The following is a 25,551-nucleotide window of genomic DNA, read 5'->3' on the forward strand; positions in this document are numbered from 1 at the left end:
GGGTTTTTCTGAGACCTGGAACTTAAAATTACTTGGTATTATACCAGTTTAAATGTATTTTATAAATAAGATAAACAGTCAACATAAAGGGTTAATATATTCAGACATGATTCATGGTTCATATTTGAGGTATATATTTTCAAATCCAATAAATTAATTTTATTAGATTTAATAAAAAATATAAGGAGCAGGCTGAGGTGGTTCGGGTATCTCACAAGGATACCTCCTGGGCTCCTCTTGGGTGAGGTTTTCCGGGCATGTCCCACTGGGAGGAGGCCCTAGGGCAGACCCAAGACACGCTGGAATAAAGTAACTTATTTAACACAATTCAGTGGGCTGAATATATAATTTAAATGTCTCAATATAGGGCACCATGGTGGTGTAGTGTTTAGCACTGTTGCTCACAGCAATGGTCCTGAGTTTGACTCCAGGCCTTTTTACATGTCCTCCCTGTGTTTATGTGGGTTCTCTCCTGGTACTCTGCCTTCCTCCTACAATCCAAAGACATGCAGTTAATGGGGTTAGGCTATTTGGTGATTCTATATTATCCGCTGGGGTAGGCTTCAGCCCCCCCATGACCCTGATAAGGACAAGTGGAAACGAATAGATGGATGGGTCTGTGAATATAGTCTAAATCAGTTATCAGTTTGTTAAAGTAACAGCTGTGATGATCAGTGACACTAAGTAATGTTGAAAGAACAACCTGAATCATGACTAATGTCCCAGCAGTGCCCTCAGATGAGTTAATCGGATGGCTGTAGCTCAGGAGGTAGAGCAGGTCATCTACTGATTGGAAGGTTGGTGGTTTGATCCCTGACTCCCCCAGTCTGCATGGGGGAGCCAGGGATCCTTGGAGAGGGCATTAACCCCAAGTTGCTCTTTGATGCATCCATCGGAATGCTTCAGAAATGAATGTGTGTGAATGTTAGCTAGTAAGCCCTTAAAGCATAGAAGAAAGCGCTTGTGTGAGTGTGGCATGTCGTATAAAGCGTGACAAGTGCTCTGGGAGAGTAGAAAAGTGCTATAAAAGCATCAGTTCATTTACTAAGAGATTACTTTGACCACTATATGAGCTACCTGGATATTCTTTGCATTTCTGGAAGGACTGGAACAGTGGCATCTGTCTCTACGCTGGCGGTCGGGGTCTGTCTGTGGAATTTCTTGTTATTGTTTCTTTTCCTGCTGTTTCCAAGAAAAAGCTTTTATTTTTTTTTCTGGCCTTTCATGTATTTATATAGGTTTGTTTTGTTGCCACAGTAGAGAATTGCCTCTGCATGCACATTACTGTTTGCAACGTTTCCATTCACATTCATAAAATATAGTATGTACTGTTTTGAAGGCTATCTTTATACTTCAAAAGTCTCAAGTACATTTAAAGCTTGTGCTTTATTATTTTTGTATGACATATATATTAGGTATAGTGGAGGCATGCCAGTGTGGAAGGTAAATGTGATATAGAAGCTACTATTATATCACATTCGCTACACATTTTGTATGTAATGATTGAATCTACATTGTAGGTATAATTGTCAGATATTACAGTGTTTTCAATATATCTGTGTGTGAGTCTACTCATCAACATCATGCCTCAAGATTTTATGCTCACTAACCAAATAACAGCACCTACATCCTTGTTTCTGACAGGTTACATAGAAGATCATTAGCAGCAGTATTTTGACACACTGTTGATACTTTTTTTTCTTTTTTTACTCAGGCAACCATATGCATCGATGTACTTTCTTATGTTATAAAAAGACTTTCTAGCGACTACTCTATATTCAGTCATTGCTAATTTTAGCCCTTTTATTCAAGACAGAATCTCTTTTTTAACCAACAAACTTGTCATAATCCCAAACCAGTCTTGTGTACAAATGAAGCCCTGCTAAAGACTCCTCAGTCTGAACACACAGACTCACAGGAGTCTATCTTCTATGCTGGTGGGATTTGTGCATCAGTAAGTGAGCTAACACAAGCCTACGGACTCCACCTCCCCTGTGGCCTATTAGTCAGTGGAGCATTAGTGTAATTACACACTCTTCAGTTCCCTATGCTACTAGGCTGCTCTAGCATGTCATTACCATAAATATATAGCCTGGAAAAGGATTTACATACATAAACACTTTACATGCCATTACATTTTTGATTGAACTTGTACTTTGGAATGCGCTTAAATAATTTGCAGGAACAAGCGCCTGGTCCACTAGTCAATTACAGCTCTGCTAATGGCTTTTACAAGTGGACAGAAGTAGCTTTTAATAACATGGGCTCATGATCACTTTGGATGTGGTATCCTGTCGGTCATATCTTGTCATTTATTTTGTCCATATTGATGAGATTTTATATGACAGAGGGATGTGTTATTGGCTGATTTCAATAAAAGGTTAAGTGTACAATATGATTTGCAATTCAGTACAAGAAACATCAAGAAGACCTAAAGAGCAGTAATATGATGAAGGGAAATGACTTTCATGGTTGTGCTTCTATAGTCGTTAAAATAATGGATGCATAGACCACACATGTTGAGTGATGTGTTGTATGTGGGGTAAGATGAGAACACCAATTAGTATATGTGTCAACCCTAAAGAGACATCTGAGGTGTCATCACTAAATTTGCTGGTGACTCTGACTGCTCAGCAGGGCACACAGTCTCCTTGGGCTTGCACAGTTCCTGTAGAGGAACCATTCAAAGTCTCTGAGCTTCCATAGCAAAGTAGGTAGAGGGTCAGCAGATGTGACCACTCAAAACAAACACACAAACAAAAAAACCCAACTAAGAATTTTACCTCAGTTACCTTCAATGTTAATGTCAAATCATTTCAAGTTTCCACAATATTCAAATTTCTCAATGAACAAACTATGTCTTCATAAAATATTATAATTAATTTGAAATTATATACATCACATTGCATTATATTATATAATCTTTCACCACCTGTTGTGTTTGTGGCCACAGGAATTATTCCATTTTAGTTTTATTTATACAGCGCCAAATCACAACAACAGTCGCCTCAAGGTGCTTTATATTGTAAGGTAGAGCCTACATACAGAGAAAAGCCCAACAACCATAGCACTAGCCCTAGCACTTTGGCGACAGTGGGAAGGAAAAACTCCCTTTTAACAGGAAGAAACCTCCGGCAGAACCAGGCTCAGGGAGGGGCGGGGCCATCTGCTGTGATTGGTTGGGGTGAGAGAAGGAAGACAGATGGAACCAGTCTTTATATTAACAGGCTGAAAATTCACTTTTTATATCTGCTGCTCAGGAAAGTAAATGGACTGGTTCTTATTTAGCGCTTTTCTACTCTGACCACTCAAAGCACTTTACTTGTACATTCACCCATGGATGACTGAAGTATGTCCAAAGTACGCTGTTTCTAAGTGGTTCCTATCTAAGATTCACATGCATTCATACTCTGATGGATGCATTGGAGAGTAGCATGGTTAGTATTTTACCCAAGGACACTTGGCATGTAGACTGGAGCATACTGGGATCGAACCACCAAGCTTACTGAAGACTCATAAACAGAAAACTCAGCATCATTAGCACCTTGATGTCCTCAGACTTAGGTGAAGAGGCAGGTTCTGACCAGGGTGAGAAGCAGAGAGACAGTAGCCCTCTTCCGCCTGAAAAGGCGAAATAGCAAAGGATTGGCGATGTCCCGTCTGCATCAGGATGCAGATGATTGGCTGGGTAGCAAAGTGTCTGTGAGCCCCAGAGCCAGGTCCAAAATGTGGTGAGAAGCATACTGTGGTGATAGGGCTTAGAAGCAGGTCTGCTGATACAGCAACAGGAACATTAGAGGCATGTCTTTGAGTGTGAACTGTGACCAATGAGGAAATTCAGATTTCAATTTCTTTAGCTGCATTTCCATGACAGTTTTTCAGTGACATATGTCCAAAATTGTTGGGGACAAGCATTTCTAGAATTTTGCCTTCTGGTATGTTTCTCAGAGACGTTTCACCTTCATCCTAGAAGGCTCTTAAGTTTTAAAACCAATCGATCATACATGTGAAGCACATAGTCAATCACAATACACAAAAATGAATAATAAACAGAACTATCATCTATCATGTATCATATAGTCTGAATGCTGTCAGGACGCGATAGCACTGTGGCTCTAACAGTCTCGTGCCAGGAGTTAGAGGTGTTGTCCATAATGCACGTTAGCTCGGCTAACATCCTCCTCCACACATCTGCTATTTAGAGTTTTGGGAGCTGGCCAGACAGAGCTGCCCTTCTGCACCAATCTTCTTCTCGCAGTCAGGAGCAGCACAAGCCTTTTCCTTTACCCCTCTGTGCTGCCACTTGCCCAGCAGGCAACCATCAAAGTCTCTTGGGGTGTGCAAGACATTACTGAAGACTTGTTACGACACAGTGAACTGCCCATGGGTGTCATGTGACCAGTGCCGTTCACTGTTAAGGTGAACACCCAGGAATTCATACCTGTTCATGACCTTGATGTCCAAACCAGGGATGTTAACCAGTGCAATAGGTGTTGGTTTTCTCTGGAGGTTAACCACGTCTCTGAATCAAATCATTGTTGTCCTGGGCACCTGTCCCTAATTCCCTCTCCAGACATCCCTGCTTTTGTTCTGAGATTGAGTCTAATTCACTGTCAGATGATCTCTATAGACTCTAGAGTGTTTCTTTAGGCTCTTCTTGTTTGTGTTCTTCTTTTTCTTCAACCAAAATAAAAAACATCATTTTGGTAAAATTTGGTAAAATTAAACCATGTGGATTGGTCTCCACATGTCCTCTGCCAGAATGTCTGAACAATTACAGTATTTTGATAAACGTTCTTAGAATAAAATAATAAAGTTTCTGTCTTCAATAACATATCCTAGATTTTTTTATCCTCTTTGTTTGTTTTATGATACAAATGTCAGATGTTTGTCTGTCTTACTACACTGTATTGCCAAAAGTATTCGCTCGTCTACCTTTACATGCATATGAACTCAAGTTAACCTATTCTTGGAAAAATGGAAATGGAAAAGTCTCTTTTTTAAACTTGTTTTATTAGGTTTAATCTTTTAACTTTTTGCATCAAGCAAATATTAAATTATATGCAATATTCTCTGACTGGAAGAAATTAGTTTAACATTTAAACCTATTTTCTGCACATTCCAGCTCATAAAATAAAATATTTTTTGTGTTTACACTCAGTCTTTCAAATAGATGCAAGTAAAACACAGCAGAAAATAAATAAAGTCAAAGACTCAGCGGTCCTGTTGCTCTATTTTCACCTGTAAAGCAGGAGCGGGGTAGGCGGAGGTTTACCCTGGTGCAGGTGAGCCGCAGCAGTCAGTGGAAGAATCCGTGAGTTTCTCTGTGAGTTTCCCATCACGTCGTAGCTACTCGGTGCTTGTTTGGAAGTTTAGGGGTTTTTTCGCTGTAAAAAGAAGTTTTCTTCCCACGCACAGCGGACACTAATGTTTTTGTCACTTTTTATGGAATCAAACTCAAAATAAGGTCAGTACTTCCACGCTTTAAACGCTGCACGCTCATACTCGCTCCGCACTCGATATATGATCCATTGTTGATCTGCACACAGCTGTTGTCACGAACGTCGCACTTGCTTACGTCACTGTCATGAGACATTCTCGCAAAAAAATCACAGTTTTAGTAACGCAGTAATGTAGCGTTCTTACGGGAAAGTAACAGTAATCTAATTACCTTTTTTGCAATAGTAATCCCTTACTTTACTCGATACTTGAATAAAGTTATCAGATTACAGTAACGCGTTACTGCCCATCTCTGGTTGTGATACCCGTTATTTTCAGCTGGGGTATTAGCTTTTATCAGGCAGGACTCGCATGTCTTGCCTCCTCGTGATGATAGCGTGTACTTCTATGCTTGCAACTCTGTAACAGTCCACCAAAAGTTCTTTATAGTTGAGCCCATGGAGCAGACAAGCAATCTGTGCTAGCTGCTTAGGTCTCACCTGGAAACAGTTCTCCACTGCAGTATGGTTCTCTGAAGTGGGACTTAACCAGTGTTGGGAAGGTTACTTTTAAAATGTATTCCATTACACAATACAGAATACAGAATACATGCCCCAAAATGTATTCTGTAACGTATTCCGTTACGTTACTCAATGAGAGTAACGTATTCTGAATACTTTGGATTACTTAATATATTATCATGCTTTTTACAACAACGTGAATGTACTATTGCTGTGTGATTTATTACTATTACTGAAGGTCCGCGACTCCGAACTGTAGTAAAGGGACCTCTGACTAATACGGCGGGGTCCCTGTCGGCTCGTAGCCGAAAACTAGCTTTACTTTGTTGTGTGGGTCAACTTTTTTTTTTTTGTGATCAACATTTTATTGATTTAAAACGGGGTTGGGGGGGGGGGGGGGGGTACAGACATATACAGCATAACTGTAAACTGCAGTAGCAAAACAAACATTAGCAAACAAGGCATAGGGACAGCAAAGAAAAGACACAAAAACACAAAGTTAAAACCAATTATTGCCTCTTCCAGGAGATAACTCTGGATGAGAAGATTTTCCAAGCGTCAACAGTTGTGGGTCGAGCTTTATTTAATTTTGCTGTGGTATGTTCAAAACCAATAACACGGATAAGACATCGTCTCCAGAATGATTCCATACAAATGTCAGGACAGAACCATTGCTTTGTAATAGTCTTCTTTGCGGATGTAAATCCAGCGAACAACATTTTGCATTGCATTTGTTTTAAGGAGATTTGTGTGGGTCAACTTTTCTTGCGAAAGAGAGAGAGAGGCGTTGAAAGGCTGCTCCAACGGAACTTATTGTTTTCGGAGGAAAACACGAACACGGTGTACAGTCGAGTCTTAACAGCTTACTTACAACTGGGCTCGTCAGGCTCTCTTCTTGGCTGAAGTGGTTATTATTATATTTACATGCTTCCAGCTCCCGTTTTTCCTCGATGACAACTCGTACCTTTCCACTCCCCTTTTTCTCCCTCCTCGCGCTCACAGACACATAACGTGTATGGCAGTCCATTCTCCCTGCAGCACGGACTACACTGCCCATGATGCTACATTCTTTAGAGCTATGCTTGTAGCATTCTGCCTGTTAGCTTAGCACAACAACAAAAAGGCGCTCTCTCACCCAGGAAACACACAGTCGCAGAGAGAGAGAGAGAGCGTCGCCCTGTAACCATGGCAACCGTAACGCTGCCGCCTGGAACAACAGAACGTAGCTGTCAAACAAAACCCAAACAGTCCTGACCCGCGACAAAATGAAACAGGAAAGTACCGCAGTGTAATCCATTTATTTCAACAAAGTAACTGTATTCTGAATACCACCCTTTTAAACGGTAACTGTAACGGAATACAGTTACTCATATTTTGTATTCTAAATACGTAATGGCGGTACATGTATTCCGTTACTCCCCAACACTGGACTTAACAAACATTCACACACATTGATAATTGTTATTAATCTCTCTGTTATAAGTTACCCCTCTTAAACCAAGCGAATTGTGTCAACATCTTCAGAAGCTGTTGTGTTCTTCTTCCCTTCCTTCCTATTCATTTCCCCCCTCACATCCCAGCCAATTGCAACAGGGAGACCAACAGTCTAAAAAAAGCCCTTCAGTGTTACTTAATATGAAACCGTCATTTTGTATTTCTTAAGTGAACCATCTACATCCTCATGAAACATTATAATGCATATTATATGTACATTACATTACACCACATTATGTCATATTGCCTTTCATTGCCTTGTGTTACCATTCTGTTTGTGTCAAATATGTTTATTTCATCCCCATATTATCATCAGGCCTACAATTGTTAATATCAACCAGCTGCCTGATACAGAGTAAACTGGCTTCCATCCTGGAACCAGGCCTGGTGAGGGAGTACGTGGGAAAGCGCCCAATGGCTCGTTCTTTTGGCCGAGCCTGAAAAGGAAAAATGGGCCTGCCCTCCTGCAGGCTCACAGTAGGTGCCACAGGGGTTGGCTGTGATGTGCGTTAGACAGCAGTCAAAGGTGGAGGCCCTGGTGGCCCACACCCTGGCTTTTCAGACTTTGCCATTAGGAGTCCATGTGTAGACTCATGACAAACCGGTCAGATCTCTCAGCTGGCATGAGAATAATGAATTGGATGGATGAGCGTGAGCTGGAGAAGGTGGCTGGAGAGGGCGAGTCTAGGTTTTTCTGCTTCTGTGACCTGGCCCTGGATAAACATCATGGTTATTGGTGTTCCCAGTTCAGTGGGTCTCTTTTTGACTTAGGACTTTTTCTAAGTGAATTAGAAGTAAAGGTGTAGGACTGTGGCACTTCAGTTAAACTGAACAACCTCAGAGTTAACCTAAAACCAATCAGTAAGCATGAGCCAATTTCTTTCCTCGGCAATCTGTAATTAATTAAAACCTTTAATAATGAAAACAGATGTATGAATATAAGTGGGGAATTCCGATATCATTTCCATGCATTACCTAAGTTTTTCTTTTAACCTCCTAAGACCCCAACTCTTCCACAGCAGCATTTTTAATTTCTCTCTGATATTTGGGCTGATTGGGGCCCGATGAATGTAAAAACAAAGAATTACCAGATTTTTACCCAATTTTTGTTTCTAAGAAAAATGAGAGCCACAAATGAGGATATTCGTTTAAAATTTTGATAGAACAGTGGTAGTATAATGTCCTCGTAAGTGGACATCAGGCCCTTGTAGAGCAAAATTGAGTATTTGGGTCTAAATAAACAAAAATGTGATGTCCACATATGTGGACGCCAGGTCCTAGGAGGTTAAATATGTTTGCCTTATCATAAACAGACAGATAGGTTTGCTAATGTTTGTGTGTTCCTTTGTCTCCAGGGGAGGAGGAGCTGGAAACATCTCCATATGACGACATGCTTGTGGATACACACATGGCTTCGTTAGTGGCAGGTAAAACACACACTGATAAGCACATGGTCACTTGTGCAGTCTTTTTTTCACGATTAACCACATTGAGTTTGTGGACTTGCACATTGAGTTTTTAATGACATAGATGTCTATAGCAGTGAAGCAGATCAATGGCTCACTAAGCCTCAGAGATGTTGTTAAGTATATATCAATCAATATCATGTAGTGACACTGATCTTTTACTGTTTTTTTCTAATCTCTGCTTTTCTAAGTCCATTTACATCAACAATATTTTCACCATCAGGGTTTTCAGTGTGCACTCACATTAGTGGTGTTAGGTCGGTTTCCTTTGTTCAGCTGCATATTTTCTTTTATCCAGAAATGTCCCAGCATCTACTTATCTGAATGGAACAGACATGCAACAGGCATTTATTGTTATGAAAAACATATCCTAAAAAAACTGGTGATTACTTTTGGACATATCCAAAAGAGCATAAACTGTCAAATGTCTCAAGCTAATAGGTAGCTATAACACTGATAAGAAACATACTCAAGGTTCCCAGGGGAGGAATCCCAGCCTACTCCGGGTAAAATAAGTATTGAACATGTTCCAAGTAAATATATTTCTAAAGGTGCTATGAAATCTGATGTTGGTAACAGCCCATCCAATCCACACATTCAAAGAAATCAAACCATAGAGGTCCATAAATTAAATGAAGTGCTATAGTGAGAAATGAACATGCTTACGGAGAGTTGTTTAATACTCCGTACAAAAGCCTTTATTGGTAATCAATTCAAGACGCCTTTTATATGGGGAAACTAGGTGCAAACATTGCTCAGGTCTGAGTTTGGCCCATTCTTCCACCTTAACAGTCTCCAAAGCCTGAAAGTTCGGTGGGTCCCTTCTATGACCTCAGTTCTTCAGTTCTTTCCATAGATTTTGAATTGGATTCAGGTCATATGTTTGGCTGGGCCATTCTAGGAGCTTTATCTTCTTTCTCTGAAACCAATTGAAACCACATTTTTCATCTTCATGGTAGATGGCATCAGATTTTTTATCAAGAATGTCTTGGTACATTTTTACATTCATCTTTCCTTCACTTATATGAAGTGTCAGGTGGTGGAAAACAGCCCCACACTTTGATGTACCTACTTCTAAACATCACTGTTCATATGGTGTTATAAAGTGCCTTTTGACCAGCAAGTGCCTCAGATATGGTGTATTTTATGGCATTCAAAGAGTTAAATTTAAAACTTAAAAAAAGGTTCAATATGCTTTTTTCAGAAAGTGAGTCTTGTGTGGTGACACCCTGGAGGTTTACCTGTTTTCTTTGAGATTATTGGACCTGCCGATTCCAAGTCTTTCTGTAGCTTTCTACAAGTGGTCCTTGGATCTTGGACAACTCTTCTGATAATTCTTTTCTCTCTGTCCGAAATCTTGCTAGGAGCGCCAGGTTGTGGTTGGTTTTTGGTGAAATTATGTTCTTTCCACATCTGGATTATGGCCCCAAGAATGCTTACTGGAAGCTTCATTAGTTTAGAAATTATTTTATAACCAATGCCATCAGTATATTTTAGAACGATAAGGTTGCGAAGGTCTTGAAATCAATCAGTCTTGAAATTTTTCTGTTTTTTCTGTTTTCTTTGTGTTAGTGTAGGTCTTTATTTACTTTGTTATCGACATCTGATGAGAATTTCATGTCAGTAGTATCGTTAGAAATATATTATTAACTATATTATGTTATTTATCTACTTATTTTACCTGCTGTAGATTCAGAGGGTCATTTTTTTAAAGAGTACTAGTACTCGGTGAGAAGAATTACTGTGATTAATTTTACACCTTTAAAAAAAAAAACTGTATCCCATAATTTACAGCATAGGACAATCTTATATACATGACAAATGAGTAATACTTACCCCACATTTGGGAAATTATTTTGCTACAGTAGTTGTAACCACACCAACTTACACAGAACACATTACACATCGTTTAGCTGCACACACTGAAGCACCTGCTTATCCCCTTTTGTGTACAGCCTCTCTGTTGTTCTTCCAGTTCAGCCTGTGGATACAAGCTGTTTGTTTGTGACAGAGCTTAAGATAAACTTTATTGTTCAACTTGCCATGTAGATCAGTAAGAGACCAAACCGCTACTCCTGAATGATTGATGTCGTTCACATTCTCACTTCACAAAATCTTTCCCCAGATTTCCCCCAAATATATTTATTTCTCATCTGAACTAGCTAAATTAAATTTCCCTCATCACAAAAATGAACTTTGGGCCAGTTTTCCTCCATAAAAACAACATACTACTTAGAAATTTCTGCAGCGACCGAGCATCGCAAAAGAGAAACAACAGGTTAGACTGAAATGTTGTAAATGTTCCCAAGCAGCATTACGCTGCATGCTGATATCGACCCATTCAAAAGTCCATATCCTGTATCCAAACCAAAAATGTTACCAGAAAATAGAAGAACTTTGGATCACAGGCAAGATTCGTGCCAATAACAGATGTTATAGTGTTCTCTAGCTGTAAATGTAATTTTATTTTTATTTATTAATTTTAGATACCACTTCATTCATTTGAATCAAATTAGAAAAACTTTAATGTAGGAAAGTAATAAGTATTATTTATATGGTATGAGTATATATATAGGGTATTATCATTTATTTTGTGTATATGCAGGAGTTAAAATAACCCAGAATGATCTAGATTGGGATTCAGGCACCTTCATTTAATGAGCAATTAAATCTGACTGGCAGTTTAATACAAAATATTGTCAAGCAATTTTAATTTTTATGAGCTCCATTCTCATTTTCTTTGTCTCTGATACCACAGAGACAGTTAAGCCACCACACGATCCTGCCTGCAATTGTGTTTTCATCACATATGATATGTTCAGATATGAAGTTGTGCTTAAGGTATTTCAGCATCTAGATAGTTTTACAGAAGTGGAGCATATTCACAGTAACCTTTAAACAAATTAATGTGTGCATTCTTTGAAGATTATTTTCTAAGTTAAAGACTGCTCAGCAAGTTTGATAAGCTAAACATTTGAAGCTTATATATAATGTTCTAATCTATCCAAGGTTTTAAATCGGATATTGGATATGTACATGAGATGTTGCTGAATTTATCTGGATGTTTCTTATTCTAAAATGTCTTCAAAAGCACATTAGATGAGAATAATTTAAGGTTTATATTAGACAACAGTTATATTACAAACTGGGTAGTTTGCTGTACTGAAATTGTAGTATGTTTAACTGGTGAAGAGCAGAATGTGGTACCCTTGGTCGCTTCTAGCTTAGCTCCTGACAAACTTGCTGCAGATGGGTTCCCCCATCTGCTAAATCTCAGAATTCAAGACATGGTGAAGACACATTGAAACACCACGACTCGGATGAACTCGGATCAACTGGTTTTCCATTACAACCCAGAGTGAATGCTTGTTGTCATAGCCTGGGTGCCTCGTGATTTAATTAATATGCAACACGAACGGTACAACAAAGGTGGCACGAATGAGGCAAGAATGTGCCTGCTGCTTGTTCTGTGGCTTTTCCTCCAATTCCTCAGGTAATCACTGCGATTTTTCTGTAGCCATTTCCCTCGTTCCCAGGTTTCAAAAATGGCGTTTTTAATTATTGTGAACGAGACGCTCTCATGACTCATCGAGTGACCAGGAAATCGTTGGCATGTCACATTTTAGTTCCTGGTTGGATTGCTTGGAACCCCGGCCGAGCAGGTACTAAAAATGTACCTGGTACCAGGTAATATGACATAAAGGAAAACCCTGGCGAGTCAATCTGAGTAGTTACGAATGGAAAAGGGGCTTAACTGCAAGTTTTTGGACTGTGGGTGGAAGCCGGAGTACCCGGAGAGAACCCACGCAATCACAGGGAGACCATGCAAACTCCACACAGAAAGGCGAACACTGAATATAGGACCTTCTTACTGTGAGGCAACAGTGTGCCACAGTGCTTTCTATTATTATTATTATTATTATTATTATTATTATTATTATAGTCTTGAACACATGAAGAAAGGGAGGTATAAAAAGGCATGGAAAGTCATGACACAGCTGAAATCTGTCAGCAAACAGAGAACAAAACAATGGCTCTCTCAAGGCCTACAGAAGGACTTCTAAACTCCTGAAGGTTCCAGCAAGCAGTCTTGGACCATATCCCAGACGTGGAAAGAACATAATTTCACCATAAACTGGTCACAACCAGTAGCCAAGGTTTTAGACAGAAGAGTGAAAAGAATTATCAAAGGATTGTTCACGAGCCAAGGACCACTTGTGGAGAGGTACAGAAAAATCTGGAATCACCAGTTACAATTGTTTTAAAGAAAACAATAAGTAATGTATTCAACTGCCATGGCCTGGATGCACACTTACCATGCAAAATTCCATTCATTCATTCATTTCATTTCATTTCATTCCTGAGCAATGAAAACACTTTCACTTTGAAAATTGATAACATGTTCAATATGCATTTTACCCACTGTATTATTTCATTTTGTAATGTCAATCTAAAACTGCTATTTTTTTCCTTTCCCCACTTTACTTTTAAGTGTTTTACCATCACATATGATTAAGCAAAAGCAACATGCATGCACCAGTTGCTGCTATTAACAAGCCTGGCCAATGCAGACATGCTGACTGTTTCAATGGGGAACCGCCTATAAAATTCAGCTCAGTAGCACACAAAACTTTGAGAATGTCTGAGAATGGCCTAAATGTGTGATCACTAATGGCCGGGCTTGGATTATAGTTTCAGGTAATGGTTTTGCTTCTGTACTGAATCAAGCTTGTTAAAACTGTGCAGGACTCTGATATTTGTTCTCTAATAGAAATGATATAGCCTTCATGTTTTTGCAAAAAGTGCTTGGAAGCCAGATCCAATTACATGCTGATTTAAAATCCCAGGTATGAACTGATGTGTTGAGGAATGTAGTCAAAGAGTATGCTAATCCTAGGAATGAATATCTTCTCTTGGTCTATTCTTCTGACACCCCCCCAGCCTCATCTTTCATGCAACTGGGTGGTGAGAACCAGTGCTTGAAGGCAGCACAAGACTGTGGCTTGTACGAAAAGTGTGGTAACCTACGATCAGAATACGTGCTAGCCTGCACAAAGCCGATGCCTGGTACCAACAGATGTAACCAACACAAATGCCACCGATCATTACGTCGCTTTCTGGAGCGGGTGCCAGAAGAGTACAGCCTGGGTGTCCTGTTCTGCCGCTGCACTGATACCTTGTGTGGTGAGAGGAGAAGGAAAACCATTGTACCCTCCTGCTCCTACCACGACAAAGAAGGTCTGCAACTGAACTGCCTCCACCAGCAAAGCTTCTGTCGCCGAGACGACCTTTGCAGGTTAGACATAAAGTGTAGAGGCAGATGAACAGTACTGTGAGCCATCCCTACTTTCTTTATATTTTGCTTTCAGTGAGCCAGAATATTTTGTAATTTTTAAAGTGATCTTGAGCAATATTTCCCCAGGCTTTCTGAAGCTTTTCTTTGGACATCCATTGATGTATTTGCATATTTCTGTCCAGTACTTGAACCTGACCATTTTCAGAGGAAAGTATTTTTCAGTTTTTGCCACTTAATGCTAACCTCTGTATTTTTCAAACAAAAACAGTCACCAAAGAAAAGGAACGAGCCAGTGATGTCTATACATAACAAATGATTACCAAAGAAACATTTTAGTTAGTGTCTTTGAGCACTTCAATACATTTCTTCACCAACTAAATGATTCCCAAAGCGCTATTAGCCCAAAACTCAGTGTATCTTAGCACAGTGTGCAGATTGACCTTAATAAAATCTGAGGAACCTTGACAAGTAGAGGACAAAAACAGCAGCAGATGTAAAACAACCTATCTAGAGTAGATAGGCAGTATATGAAATGTCCTTAGGAAAAAAAAAAGGGGGGGGGGGGGGGGGAATCCTGCAAAGATCTGACATAGGACCTGAGAGATGCATCTGGGTCTTAAGTTGATCTGTCTACTCTCGGATCCAACCTCGTCAGTAATGCTCTCAGTGGAAGAGTTGCAGTTAATAAGCCATTCTTAAGGAAAGAAACCCAAAAGAAATACCAAATTACATACGATTTCAACGTAAAGAGTTAAACCAAAAAACAAAAACTTGGGATTGAAGACCTGTTGCCAATTTTATCAGTATATCAGTATGAAGTATATGAAGTAGGTCAGGAGAGGTTTAACAGTGAGCGCTTACAGTTATCTGTAAAACTTGATGGAGGCTTTGTTTGGGGCTATATTTCAGCCAATGAAATATTTTGCTTCCAGTGCCAAACACTTTATTCAGCAATTGACTCTTGTTTCATTTTGTTTAATGGTTTGGATAATTTAAATCTGAAGGAGCAAGACATACTAGCAGTTTAACAAATTATGATCCCTGTGTCCTCCTTCTATAAATTGACTCCTTATTGCAATAGAGTGGTTGGTGTGTCCCATTGATCCCAGGAGTTATGTTGTCAGGGCCCCTGGTAGGGTCTCCGTGGCAGATCCTGGGTGAGCAGTGATTCATACAATCTCTATGCAGCATAACAATTCAAGGGTTCTGCAAACTTTGTCCAGAATGGGGTGGCAGTCATAGGTGGTGATGTTGGTGCTTCAATCCCCAGCTTCCAAAACTGACTTGTGTTACACGGAATGCCATCTCGCTGGTGGGGAAGGAGGCTGAGCGAGGTTCGGAGAAACCAATTAGATATAGTCTGGCTTACCTGATCTGGAACCAGTTTTCTAGAGAGGGGTTGGACTCTGTTCCACTCTGGAGTTACCCTTAGCGAGAGGTGGCAGGCAGCAGTGGGTATACTTGTATGTATAAAGACAAGTGGGTTGCTTTGGGTCTGTGAACAGGTCTTGTCTGTCATCTTCATCCAGTCACTGAAGTTAGGGTTCTAGTAGAGCAGAACAGCTGCTGATTTTGTAATCGTATCATCAGATCTGCCGCCGCATGTTTTGGATACTTGGGTGAAGAGAGGTGCTGAGCTGTCAACTGATCACTACCTGATAGTGAGTTGGATCAGGTGGTGGGAGGAAATGTTGGACAGACCTGGTGTACCAGTGCACTGGGAATGTCTGCCACAGTCATCAAGATCTTCTGTTTTCATCTCTGGCTTCAATTGCATTTCAAGGGAGGCCGGCAACATTAAGTCTGAGTGGACCATGTTCTGCACCTCCACTGCTAAGGCTGCTGCAAACAGCTGCAACTGAAAGATTGTTGGTTGTTAGTGTCTGTGACAGCAATCCCAGAACCAGATGGTCGATATCAGAGGTGAAGGGAGCCATCAGGTTGAAGGAATTTTATTGGGCTTAAAGACTGTGACTGTGTTAGACTGTGGGACTCCAGTGGTAGCTGACAGGTACTGGCAGGCCAACGGAGTGCGGCACTGATGCAGAGGAGGAGGGGGACAACTCGCTAATCACTGGGGTGAAGTCACTCACGTAGTTAAACAACTGCATAGTGGCAGGCCCCCTGGAGTGGATGAAAGTTCTTGAAGAGTGTTGATGTAGGGCTGTCCTAGCTGACACATCTTTGCATTGTCATGTGGAGGTCTCAAATGGTTCCTCTGAATATGCAGGCTCAGGTGGTGGCTCCTATCTTTAAGAAGGGGGGCTGGAGGGTGTGCTCCAACTACAGTGGGATTCTTTGGCCTTCTTGAGAAGGTTTATGCAAGAGTAATGAAAAGGCAAGTCCATCTGTTAGTTGAGCCTTGGATTCAGAGGGAACAATGCTGTTTTCATCCTGGTCGTGGAACACAGGACCAACTCTTTATCCTCTTAAGGATATTAGAAGGGTTTATGTTTGCCCAAGTGGTCTATATGCATTTTGTGGACTTAGAAAAGGCATTTGCCCAGGTCCCTTGTGGGGGGTGCTTTGGGAGTATGGGGTGTAAGTAGGACTCATTTCCGGTGGTTGCTGGACTCCCCCTGAGCTGCCCTTTGTCACTGATTTTGTTCAAAGTTTTTATGGATAGAACAGCATGTAAAGGGCAGCCAAGTAGTGGAGTTTCTCCACTTTGGTGGCCTGAGAATTTAGAATTAGCACCCCCAAGTCTGATCTGGAAAAAGTTGGCATACATACTCTGGATCAGGGACAACTTACTGGCCTAAGTGGAGGGGTTCGAGTATCTCGGGGTCTTGTTCATGAGTTAGAGTGGAACATAAGGCAGATGGATCGGGGAGGTGTCTGCACTGATGCAGGTGCTGTACTAATCTGTTGTGGTGAAGTGAAAGCTGAGTGTTAAAGCATAGCTATTCATTCACCAGATAATCTAGGCTCCTACCCTCACCTATGGTCATGAGCTCTGATTAGTGACTGAAAGAATGAGGTTGTGAATACAAGTGTAGAAAGAGAGCCCAGCCACAGCCCAGCCAAAGGGTGAGGAGCTCAGTCATTCAAGAGGGACTGAGTAGCTGCTGCTCATCTACGCAGTTGAGGTGATTCAGGAATCTAACTAAAATGTCTTCTGTACACCTTCTAGGTGAGGTGTTCTGGGCATGTTGCACCAGGAGGGGGGCCCAGGACAGACCCAAGACTTCCTGGAGAGATATTATCTCTCAGCTGTCTTGAGAATGTCCGTATTACCTGAAAAGGGTGGCTGGGTGAGGGATGTCATGGCTTCTGTGCTGAGACTGCTGCCTGAACTCAGATAAGCATCAGGAAATGGATGGCTGATGGATGGAACAAACAGGGGCCTCAGTAGCATGTGAAAAAACCATAGACAATGACAACAGCCTGGCACTTCTAATGCTCAACTCCTCCTGGTCCCCAACTTGGTTACACATGGTTCTGTTTGAAGACATGTGAAGCTAGAGAGACCAACACCCATAGTGAATTGTCTTCCAGGGGCCAGAGCAGGGGACATTAAGGGAAATTTAAAACTGCTGGCTGAGGGTAAAATTAAATTCCAGAAAATTATAATTCATGTCAGCAGTAATGACACCTGGTCATGTCAATCAAAGTTGACTGAAATTAATCTTGGATCGTGTGTAACTTTAGCAAAACAATTTCAGACACTGTAGTTTTCTTATGCGTACCTTATGCTGTCCGATAACGACTGACACATTTAGCTGCATGTTCTCCTTATATTGCTGGATGTCTGAGTGGTGTTCAAAAAAGGATGTGGGCATTATAGCTAATTGGTAAACTTTCTGGGGGAAATCTGGTCTGTTTAGGAGAGATGGCATCCATCCACTTTGGAGCAACTTGCATTTCTAGGAAGATTAAATGTAATTGTCACAGGACGGGGGTGCAGAAGTTTTGCACTCCAGCTTGTTAATCAAGCAAAGACCCAGACAGTTTACATTCATTCATTTATTCCTAATGTTTAGCCTTGTCCACCCTAGCTGGAAAACTTAAAAAGCAATTTCATTTGTTGTCACCACCTGAGCCTTATTCAGAGTTTTTGTCTGAATTCAAACTTTTTATCTGATTTAATGCTCATTTCAGATAAAACAATTATTGTGGGTGGTTTCAACCTCCTTATAGAGACTAAAACTAGCAGCTGCGCAAAGAAGTCCTACTATTGATTAATGCTTCAGTCTTAAACATGATCAGCCTCTCTTTTAATCAGCTATGTACAACAGGCATAACAGCTTATAGCTAATTATAGGCCAATCTCCAACCTTCCTTTCATATCAAAAATCCTTGAAAGAGTAGCTGTCAAACAGCTAACAGATCATCTGCAGAGGAATGGCTTATTTGAAGAGTTTCAGTCAGGTTTCAGAGCTCATCACAGCACAGAAACAGCTTTAGTGAAGGTTACAAATGATCTTCTTATGGCCTCTGACAGTGGACTCATCTCTGTGCTTGTCCTGCTAGACCTCAGTGCAGCGTTCGATACTGTCGACCATAATATCCTATTAGAGCGATTAGAACATGCTGTAGGTATTACAGGTACTGTGCTGCAGTGGTTTGTATCATATCTATCTAATAGACTCCAGTTTGTGCATGTAAATGGAGAGTCCTCTTCACACACTGAGGTTCCACAGGGTTCAGTGCTAGGACCAATTCTGTTTAGATTATACATGCTTCCCTTAGGGACTATCATCAGAAGGCATAGCATACATTTTCACTGCTATGCATCCAATGATTGAAACCCTTGTTTTTCTTTAGTGAGGGAGATGCACTATTACACTGCCTGCACCAACAGTGGTTACCATATTGTTCCAGCAGTCAATATAGCATTCTCTGCATCGTCTCTGCCATTGGCAGAATCTGGACTCATCATGCCACATAAAATTTCTCCACATGTTCACTTTCCAGTGCGCACATTGCCAACACCAGCACAAATTGTGTGTGTGTTAGTCCCCATAGGGAAATTGCTCCTCTGCATTTAACCCATTCACCCAGTGAAGCAGTGGGCAGCCACCAATGCAGCGCCCGGGGAGCAGTGTGTAGGGACGGCACCTTGCTCAGGGGTACCTCAGGGTAACCGTTCAGTGGAGTCGAACCCCCGACCTTCCGATCATGGGGCCACCACTCCACCTACTGAACTATCCCTGCCTTGTGAAGGTCAATCAGCAGGCCTCCTGGCACCCTTTTGAAATCACAGATTGGCTGTGTGCAATTAGAGAGAAATCAGTCATGTTGTCCTGCAAACCTTGACTGTAAATCTGTAGAAGGTCCTAGGTGGTGAGAGTTGACAATCTTGGCTTTGTCTTCTTGGGAGTGGCCCACTTTGCAGCGTGTCTCTGACATCCCCCATATATATGGACGTGAAACTTCTATTTGGAGATGGTATTAGGGCTCACTCCAAATAAAATTGAAGCTTGGTGTTGTGGAACACCTGCTTGAAATTGCCCTACGCATGGGCCCTGTCCACGTCTATCAAACATGGCATGTTTGAAGGAGACACCAACTGACTGCTGTAGCAGGGTCCACGTTCAGAGGTGCTATTACTGAGGTGCCAATCAAACACCTGATCATCAGCTGGTGTCTACAGTAACAGAGGATCAAAACAAGAGTCAATAACAGAATAAGCTGTTTAGTATTTGGCAGATAATATTTGGCAAACTTTTCATGGGTGCAACCCATATACTCAACTGCTCAAACCATAAATGCATTTTCTTTACAAATGTGACGCCATTTAATGGGAAATGAACAGGCTTCCTAAAGACAGATGATTTTTTACTAAGAAGTATTGCTACAGCAAAGAAATAATCAGCCAAAGAAAAATTTTCTTATTTTTTGTGCTAAGTTTATTATACATAAGAAGGTGTTGTGTAAGTTAGTCTTGCCTGCTTTTAATGTTGATATTGACTGTTTGTTTGTGTTGTTGCCAGGTCCAGACTGGCTGATTTCCTCAATAACTGCCAGCCGTCTCATCTGACAGCCAGCGGCTGCCTGAAAGATTCAGCAGGCCTCTGTCTCCGAGCCTATGCCGGACTCATAGGTACTAAACACACGGGGAAGGAGGGAAAAAAGACGAAAAAGCCTACTGCCTTACCAAAAAATAGAAGGCTGCAAGTGTCGGATTTGGCTCGTTTGTCATTTTTATTACAGTTTCAGAGAAATTTAGAAAACATAGAGCCCTTAGTTACTTTTGAAGTGTAACAAACAAGAATCATGAAACACACAGTATGGACAAAACAATGAAAAAGAGGAAAAAGAAAAGGTAACGAGTCTGAGTGTGAGTGTTTTAACCTGTCCCATCCGACACTTTAAAAACATGTGCATTCTACAGTCCCTCTCTTGATGTTGTAATCTATCTCATCAATAGTGTTTGAAACATTAAAATTTACAGACATTTATTTACTTGCTTATCCATGCCGGATCACAGGGCAGCAGCTGCACAGAAGCTTAGACCTCCCTCTCCACAGCCACCTTCTTCAGCTTATCCGGGGGAAGCATCAAGGCCGTCCCATCCCAGCTGAGACATGTAATCTCTCCAGCATGTTCTAGGTCTTCCCATGGGCCTCCTTCCAGTGGGACATGCCCAGAACACCACATCCAGGAGGCACCTTGTAGGCATCTTTGTCAGATGCCCAAACCACATCAACTGGCTCCTTTCGATACGGAGGAATAGCAGCTCTACCCTGAGCCCCTCTCAAATGTCTCAACTCCTCACTCTAACCAGCCACCCTTAGAAACCTCATCTGCTGCAATCTCATTCTTTCAGTCACTACCATAAGCTTGTGACCATAGGTGAGGTTGATGGCGTAGATTGATCAGTAAATCGAGATCTTCGCTTTTACAGTAAGCTCTCTCTTCACCACAACAGAGTAGTACAGTGTCCCCATCACTTCTCAACCCGTCTGTCAATCTGTTGCCACCATATTCCGTCACATGTGACCCCGAGATACCTAAGCTCCTCCAACTGGGGCGCCAACCTGTCCCCAATCCAAAGTGGGATCTTCATCCTTTTCTAGCTGAGGACCATGGCTTCAGATTTGGAGGTCCTGATTCACATTCCCGCTGCTTCAAACTTGGCTGCAAACTGCTCCGGTGTGAGCTGGAGGTCACCCCCAGATAAAGACAACATAACCACATCATCTGCAAAAAGCAGAGATGAAAATCTGGGACCATTAAAGTTGAAGCATTTTACATATTTAAATTGGACACTGGCGCAGGCTGTCATGCATGTTTCTCACGTAGTACAATGGTGTTGTCAGCTTCCTCGTCGTTGCTATTGGTTGCAACCAATCTGGTTCTCCTGGGCTTTGTTATGATGTTTGTGTTCTGGTGATTTGGGCGAGCTTGATGGGGGCAGAGATGTTCTTACAGCACAAATTATCACACAACCTGGTGTTATCTACGCTAGTGTACTCACCGTTGCTTGAAAGTTCGGTTTCCGGGTCTCATCATCACTTTTAGGGGTTTGGTTATTATGCTGATTAGTAGCACAACGTCACAAATGTGCATGTTGTTAAATACCCCAACTCTTTCATCTTTGGACTGAAGGAAGAACAACACTCGGCATTTAATGCTCAATCAACAACCTCTTTAATCAATATTCCATACAATACAGTGTCTGACTGTTTCTCACATTCTTATAGCTTCGGCCTCCCTCCAAACTAAGCATTCACATTCTTTCTCTCTCAGTAAGCCTAAGTTATGACCTTGGCTTCCTGTTCAGTAGGTTTTGTTCTTTCTAATCAGAGAAATAAGGCCATGATTCTACATAAACAGCAGTCCCAGGCACAAACACATACAAAGAGCTCACTCTTTAATCCTTTTCTGACACATCAGTACTATGGCCATGCTGGCTTGAACAGACACTAGTTTATGATCGTTCTCAAAGTCTCATGGCACAAACCGAGCTAGCCTGCCAGCGGTACAAACCCACACTTACAGATTGGTTTCCTTTAAAAAGAAGATATACATCGAAAGAGCAGTATCAAATAAGTTACATTTGTTATTAATCTTACAGTATTGTGCCAGTTTTAACATGATCCCAGAAAACTACATCTGAATCGTAGACACGTGTTACAATATTTGTTCACGTGTCTGTAGTGAAAACCTTATTGTATTCTAAACTGAGGGATGGATACTAGCTTCTGTTATTTCTATCCATGTTCTATTCCAAAGTAGTTTATATTTGCCTGTTAAGTAACTTACACGAGGGCTCCAAAAATGTTGATATTAAATGTATTAAGATATCTATCAGAACAAATGGAAAGTAATGTATCACATGTTGAAATGTTCTTTGTGTGTGTGTTTTGCACTGAGTTGTGTTTTTTACTGCCTGTTAAAGTGCTAGCTAACTTCCAAAATGCAAAATTGTGGCTTAAAAATTGACAAGGTAGTGCCAGAAAACTCTAGGATCTGCAGAACTTCAATATCCCTTGGTCCTTTAAATGAAGGTCATTAAGTGGTTGTTATGTTGTTCTGCAGAAGACAAAACCAGTTTCAATTTCGTGCTCAATCGTTCTAAGTAAAACTTTATGTAGAAGCCAATAAATGCATAAAGTATCTTAGAACATAGTCTCAAAGATTGATAATCATTAAAATGTAAAATCCAGAACCTTTGATCTGCCCACAGCGAAGTTTCTGTGACAACACCTTGACCTTTTAAAACCACAGGTACCATCATGACGCCCAACTACATCAGTAACAGCTCTGCAGATGTGTCGCTGTGGTGCAACTGTGAAGGCAGTGGCAACCAGTGGCAGGAATGTCTGAAACTGCAGCGCATCTTCACCCACAACAGCTGCCTGCGTGAGTCTACAGTACATACGTTTCATATACAGCAGTCATTTTTCATTCCAAATAGCAGGATGTAACAAGTTTGACTAACTTGTTTGTTACCCCTCGTCTAAACTGTTTACAATATAATTCTTTAATTTTTGTTTTTAAAATGTTTGACAGCCATGATACATAAATTAAATATTTTACATGAAATAAAATGAAAATGCAACAGCAAAAAATGCTGTTTATCAAATAAATGAATGAAAACTAGGCCAGTCCAATGCATACCTACTTGTCAGAAAGAAAACGACTGCTTTGATGAATCTTACTTTAAAAACATTTCCTCATGAGGTAGCATAAGCTACACTTTGCAGCCAATTTTTCTAATGTAGCCTAAAAATATATAAAAAGTAACAGCTTATGGTTTAATGGTGTCCCATGATGCTCTGCATGCAAATGCAGATGTCTTTTACACTAAATCATGCAAGTGTTTATATTTCTGGGATGGTTTGAAAATAGACACACTTTAAAGACTTGACACACAATTTATTTTGATAATGTCTGCTTTAAATAATGCATCTGAGGAATTGTGAAAACAGCATTAATGTGTGTTACTATCAAAGATATATCAAGATTCAGATCAAAGGAAATAAAGGGAAAAATGACTGTGACACTGTCTGCTGGATCAGTCTGGGTGGTTGTCTCCAGCAGTGGCTTACTCAGCATGAACTGAGCTCTACCTTTTTTAAAAAGGCAGCTACATGCTGCAACCTTAGCAGTCAGGAGAGTTTTACAGATTGTCTCTGCAGGTTTGTAGGGTGTGAAAAGCCCCGTCAGCTGTCATTCAATCACAAGAACTCTCAATAATGGTGTCCATACACAATGGCCATAAACATCTAAACACTAAAGCCTGGATCTATAAATCAATGTATTGTCCTTAAATCATTGTAATTTATCTATCTGCCAACTGCTCTAACAATAAAGCTGCCAAATAGATGTTTTTTCATGCCTACACAGATGGAGTGTTGCAGACCTGTGCACGCGCACACACACACACACAAACAGAGGGAGTGATGTGCTTGTTTCTCCAAGCAGGTAACTCCATCAGCTGGATGGGGAGCCTCGGCTTGCTGCCTGCAGACATCACCCAACCTCCTGCGCCTAGACCCTCCCCGCTGGTTCAGAAGGATGAGCTGCTGAAGAATAACCACCTGCCTGAGCACAACAACATTGTGAGTACGCTAAAGCTCATCACCGCTCATCACTGCTGCCACATTTTAAATTACCTTTCAGACTTATCCTAAAGCCTTCTTGCTATCTTTGGTCTAAGCCCATCAAATCACTGTCACGCTTTTATTTATTATGTGGTTATCTCTGTTGCTGGGCTTTTATACCTCAGTTATTGTGTTAGTCCTCCATTTTTACTGGTTTAAAACTATTGGCCTGTAAAAATCAAGCTAATATCCTTTCAGTATTTATTAAATCTTTCAATTTAGCACAAGAAAAACCATCATGGGGGTCCTCAAAATGGGTGAGCTACACTGTTGTGCCACTTGTATCTCAAATAATACTCTCACACGTATCTATATATAAATATATTTAGATATCTATAGAAATCTTGGCTCATGAGGTCAAATGTGTCTTTGAGATATTGGAAGCTTATGAGTAATTGTGCTGTAATCCCCTTTAGTGCCAACCATTTAAGCTGGAGTCTAATTTTCCTGGTATGAATGTGTTGTCGTATAATATCCATTTTAATAGTAATAAATCCATTTCCAGCTTTAGAAGCTTTACTACCGTGTACCATTTTTCTAGAGTAAATCTGACTATAGGATTAGAATTTTCTTCTATTGAAACTTTGATCTTACTCTCCCCAATACTTCTTTGGATTGGAAAATTGAATATGGAGGTCTCTATTTCTATTTGGTGTATTCTGTATTACATTAATATACCAGAATGTGTAACTGAGCTGCATCAAAATAGTTTTTTAAATAGGGAAGAGCCATCCCTCCTTCAGTCTTAGTTAGCAGTGATGTTGTAATGAATCCTGGGTTTCCTTCCTTCCCAAATAAATCTAGAAATTTATCCCATCTATGAAAATGTGCTTGTGGTGCTTGGCATGGTTAAACATAAATATAATAATTGTGCTGCTAGATTCACAGGATATGTATTCCACCTATCAAGATCTTTTTGTATGTCTGAGTCAATTGGAACGTAGTTGGTATAAGGACGCTAAGTTTTCAGTTATGTTTATAACTAAAAACTTAGATATTGTTTGTTTGCATTCCAGTTTATTTTCAATTCTTGGAGCTTTTGGTCTTGGATACAAGTGAATAATAGAAGTTGAATCTTTTTAATATTTATCTTGTAACCTGAGTATTTTCCTAATGTGTTTAATGCTTGCCTTAATTTAAAAAAGGAATTAACTGGGTCTGTTAAACATATCATGATATTGTCTGTGAATAAACTAATAGTACTTGGTTATTGATTTTGATCCCTGAGTTATCTTGCCTAATCATCTGAGCCAGTGGTTTAATATATAGGGATGGAAACT

At 40.6% G+C, this 25,551-nt stretch overlaps 1 protein-coding gene across 2 annotated transcripts in view; it reads left to right on the forward strand.

Moving 5' to 3' along the window:
- gfra3 (GDNF family receptor alpha 3) overlaps window positions 1–25,551 on the forward strand; it is an 81,856-nt gene that overhangs the window by 41,040 nt on the left and 15,265 nt on the right. Inside the window, exons 3-7 of one of the 2 annotated variants that reach the window (XM_085414628.1) lie at window positions 8,810–8,881; window positions 13,862–14,216; window positions 20,153–20,262; window positions 22,893–23,027; window positions 24,090–24,229. In XM_085414628.1, the coding sequence (XP_085270754.1) occupies window positions 8,810–8,881; window positions 13,862–14,216; window positions 20,153–20,262; window positions 22,893–23,027; window positions 24,090–24,229 (812 nt within the window). The remainder of the gene's footprint in view (window positions 1–8,809; window positions 8,882–13,861; window positions 14,217–20,152; window positions 20,263–22,892; window positions 23,028–24,089; window positions 24,230–25,551) is intronic. The other variant, XM_085414636.1, reaches the window with a different exon arrangement.

The sequence above is a fragment of the Rhamphochromis longiceps genome, linkage group LG2 (assembly GCF_057381845.1).
Source record: "Rhamphochromis longiceps isolate RC_006_pf linkage group LG2, R_longiceps_female_GT1.1, whole genome shotgun sequence".
Taxonomy (NCBI): Eukaryota; Metazoa; Chordata; class Actinopteri; order Cichliformes; family Cichlidae; genus Rhamphochromis; species Rhamphochromis longiceps.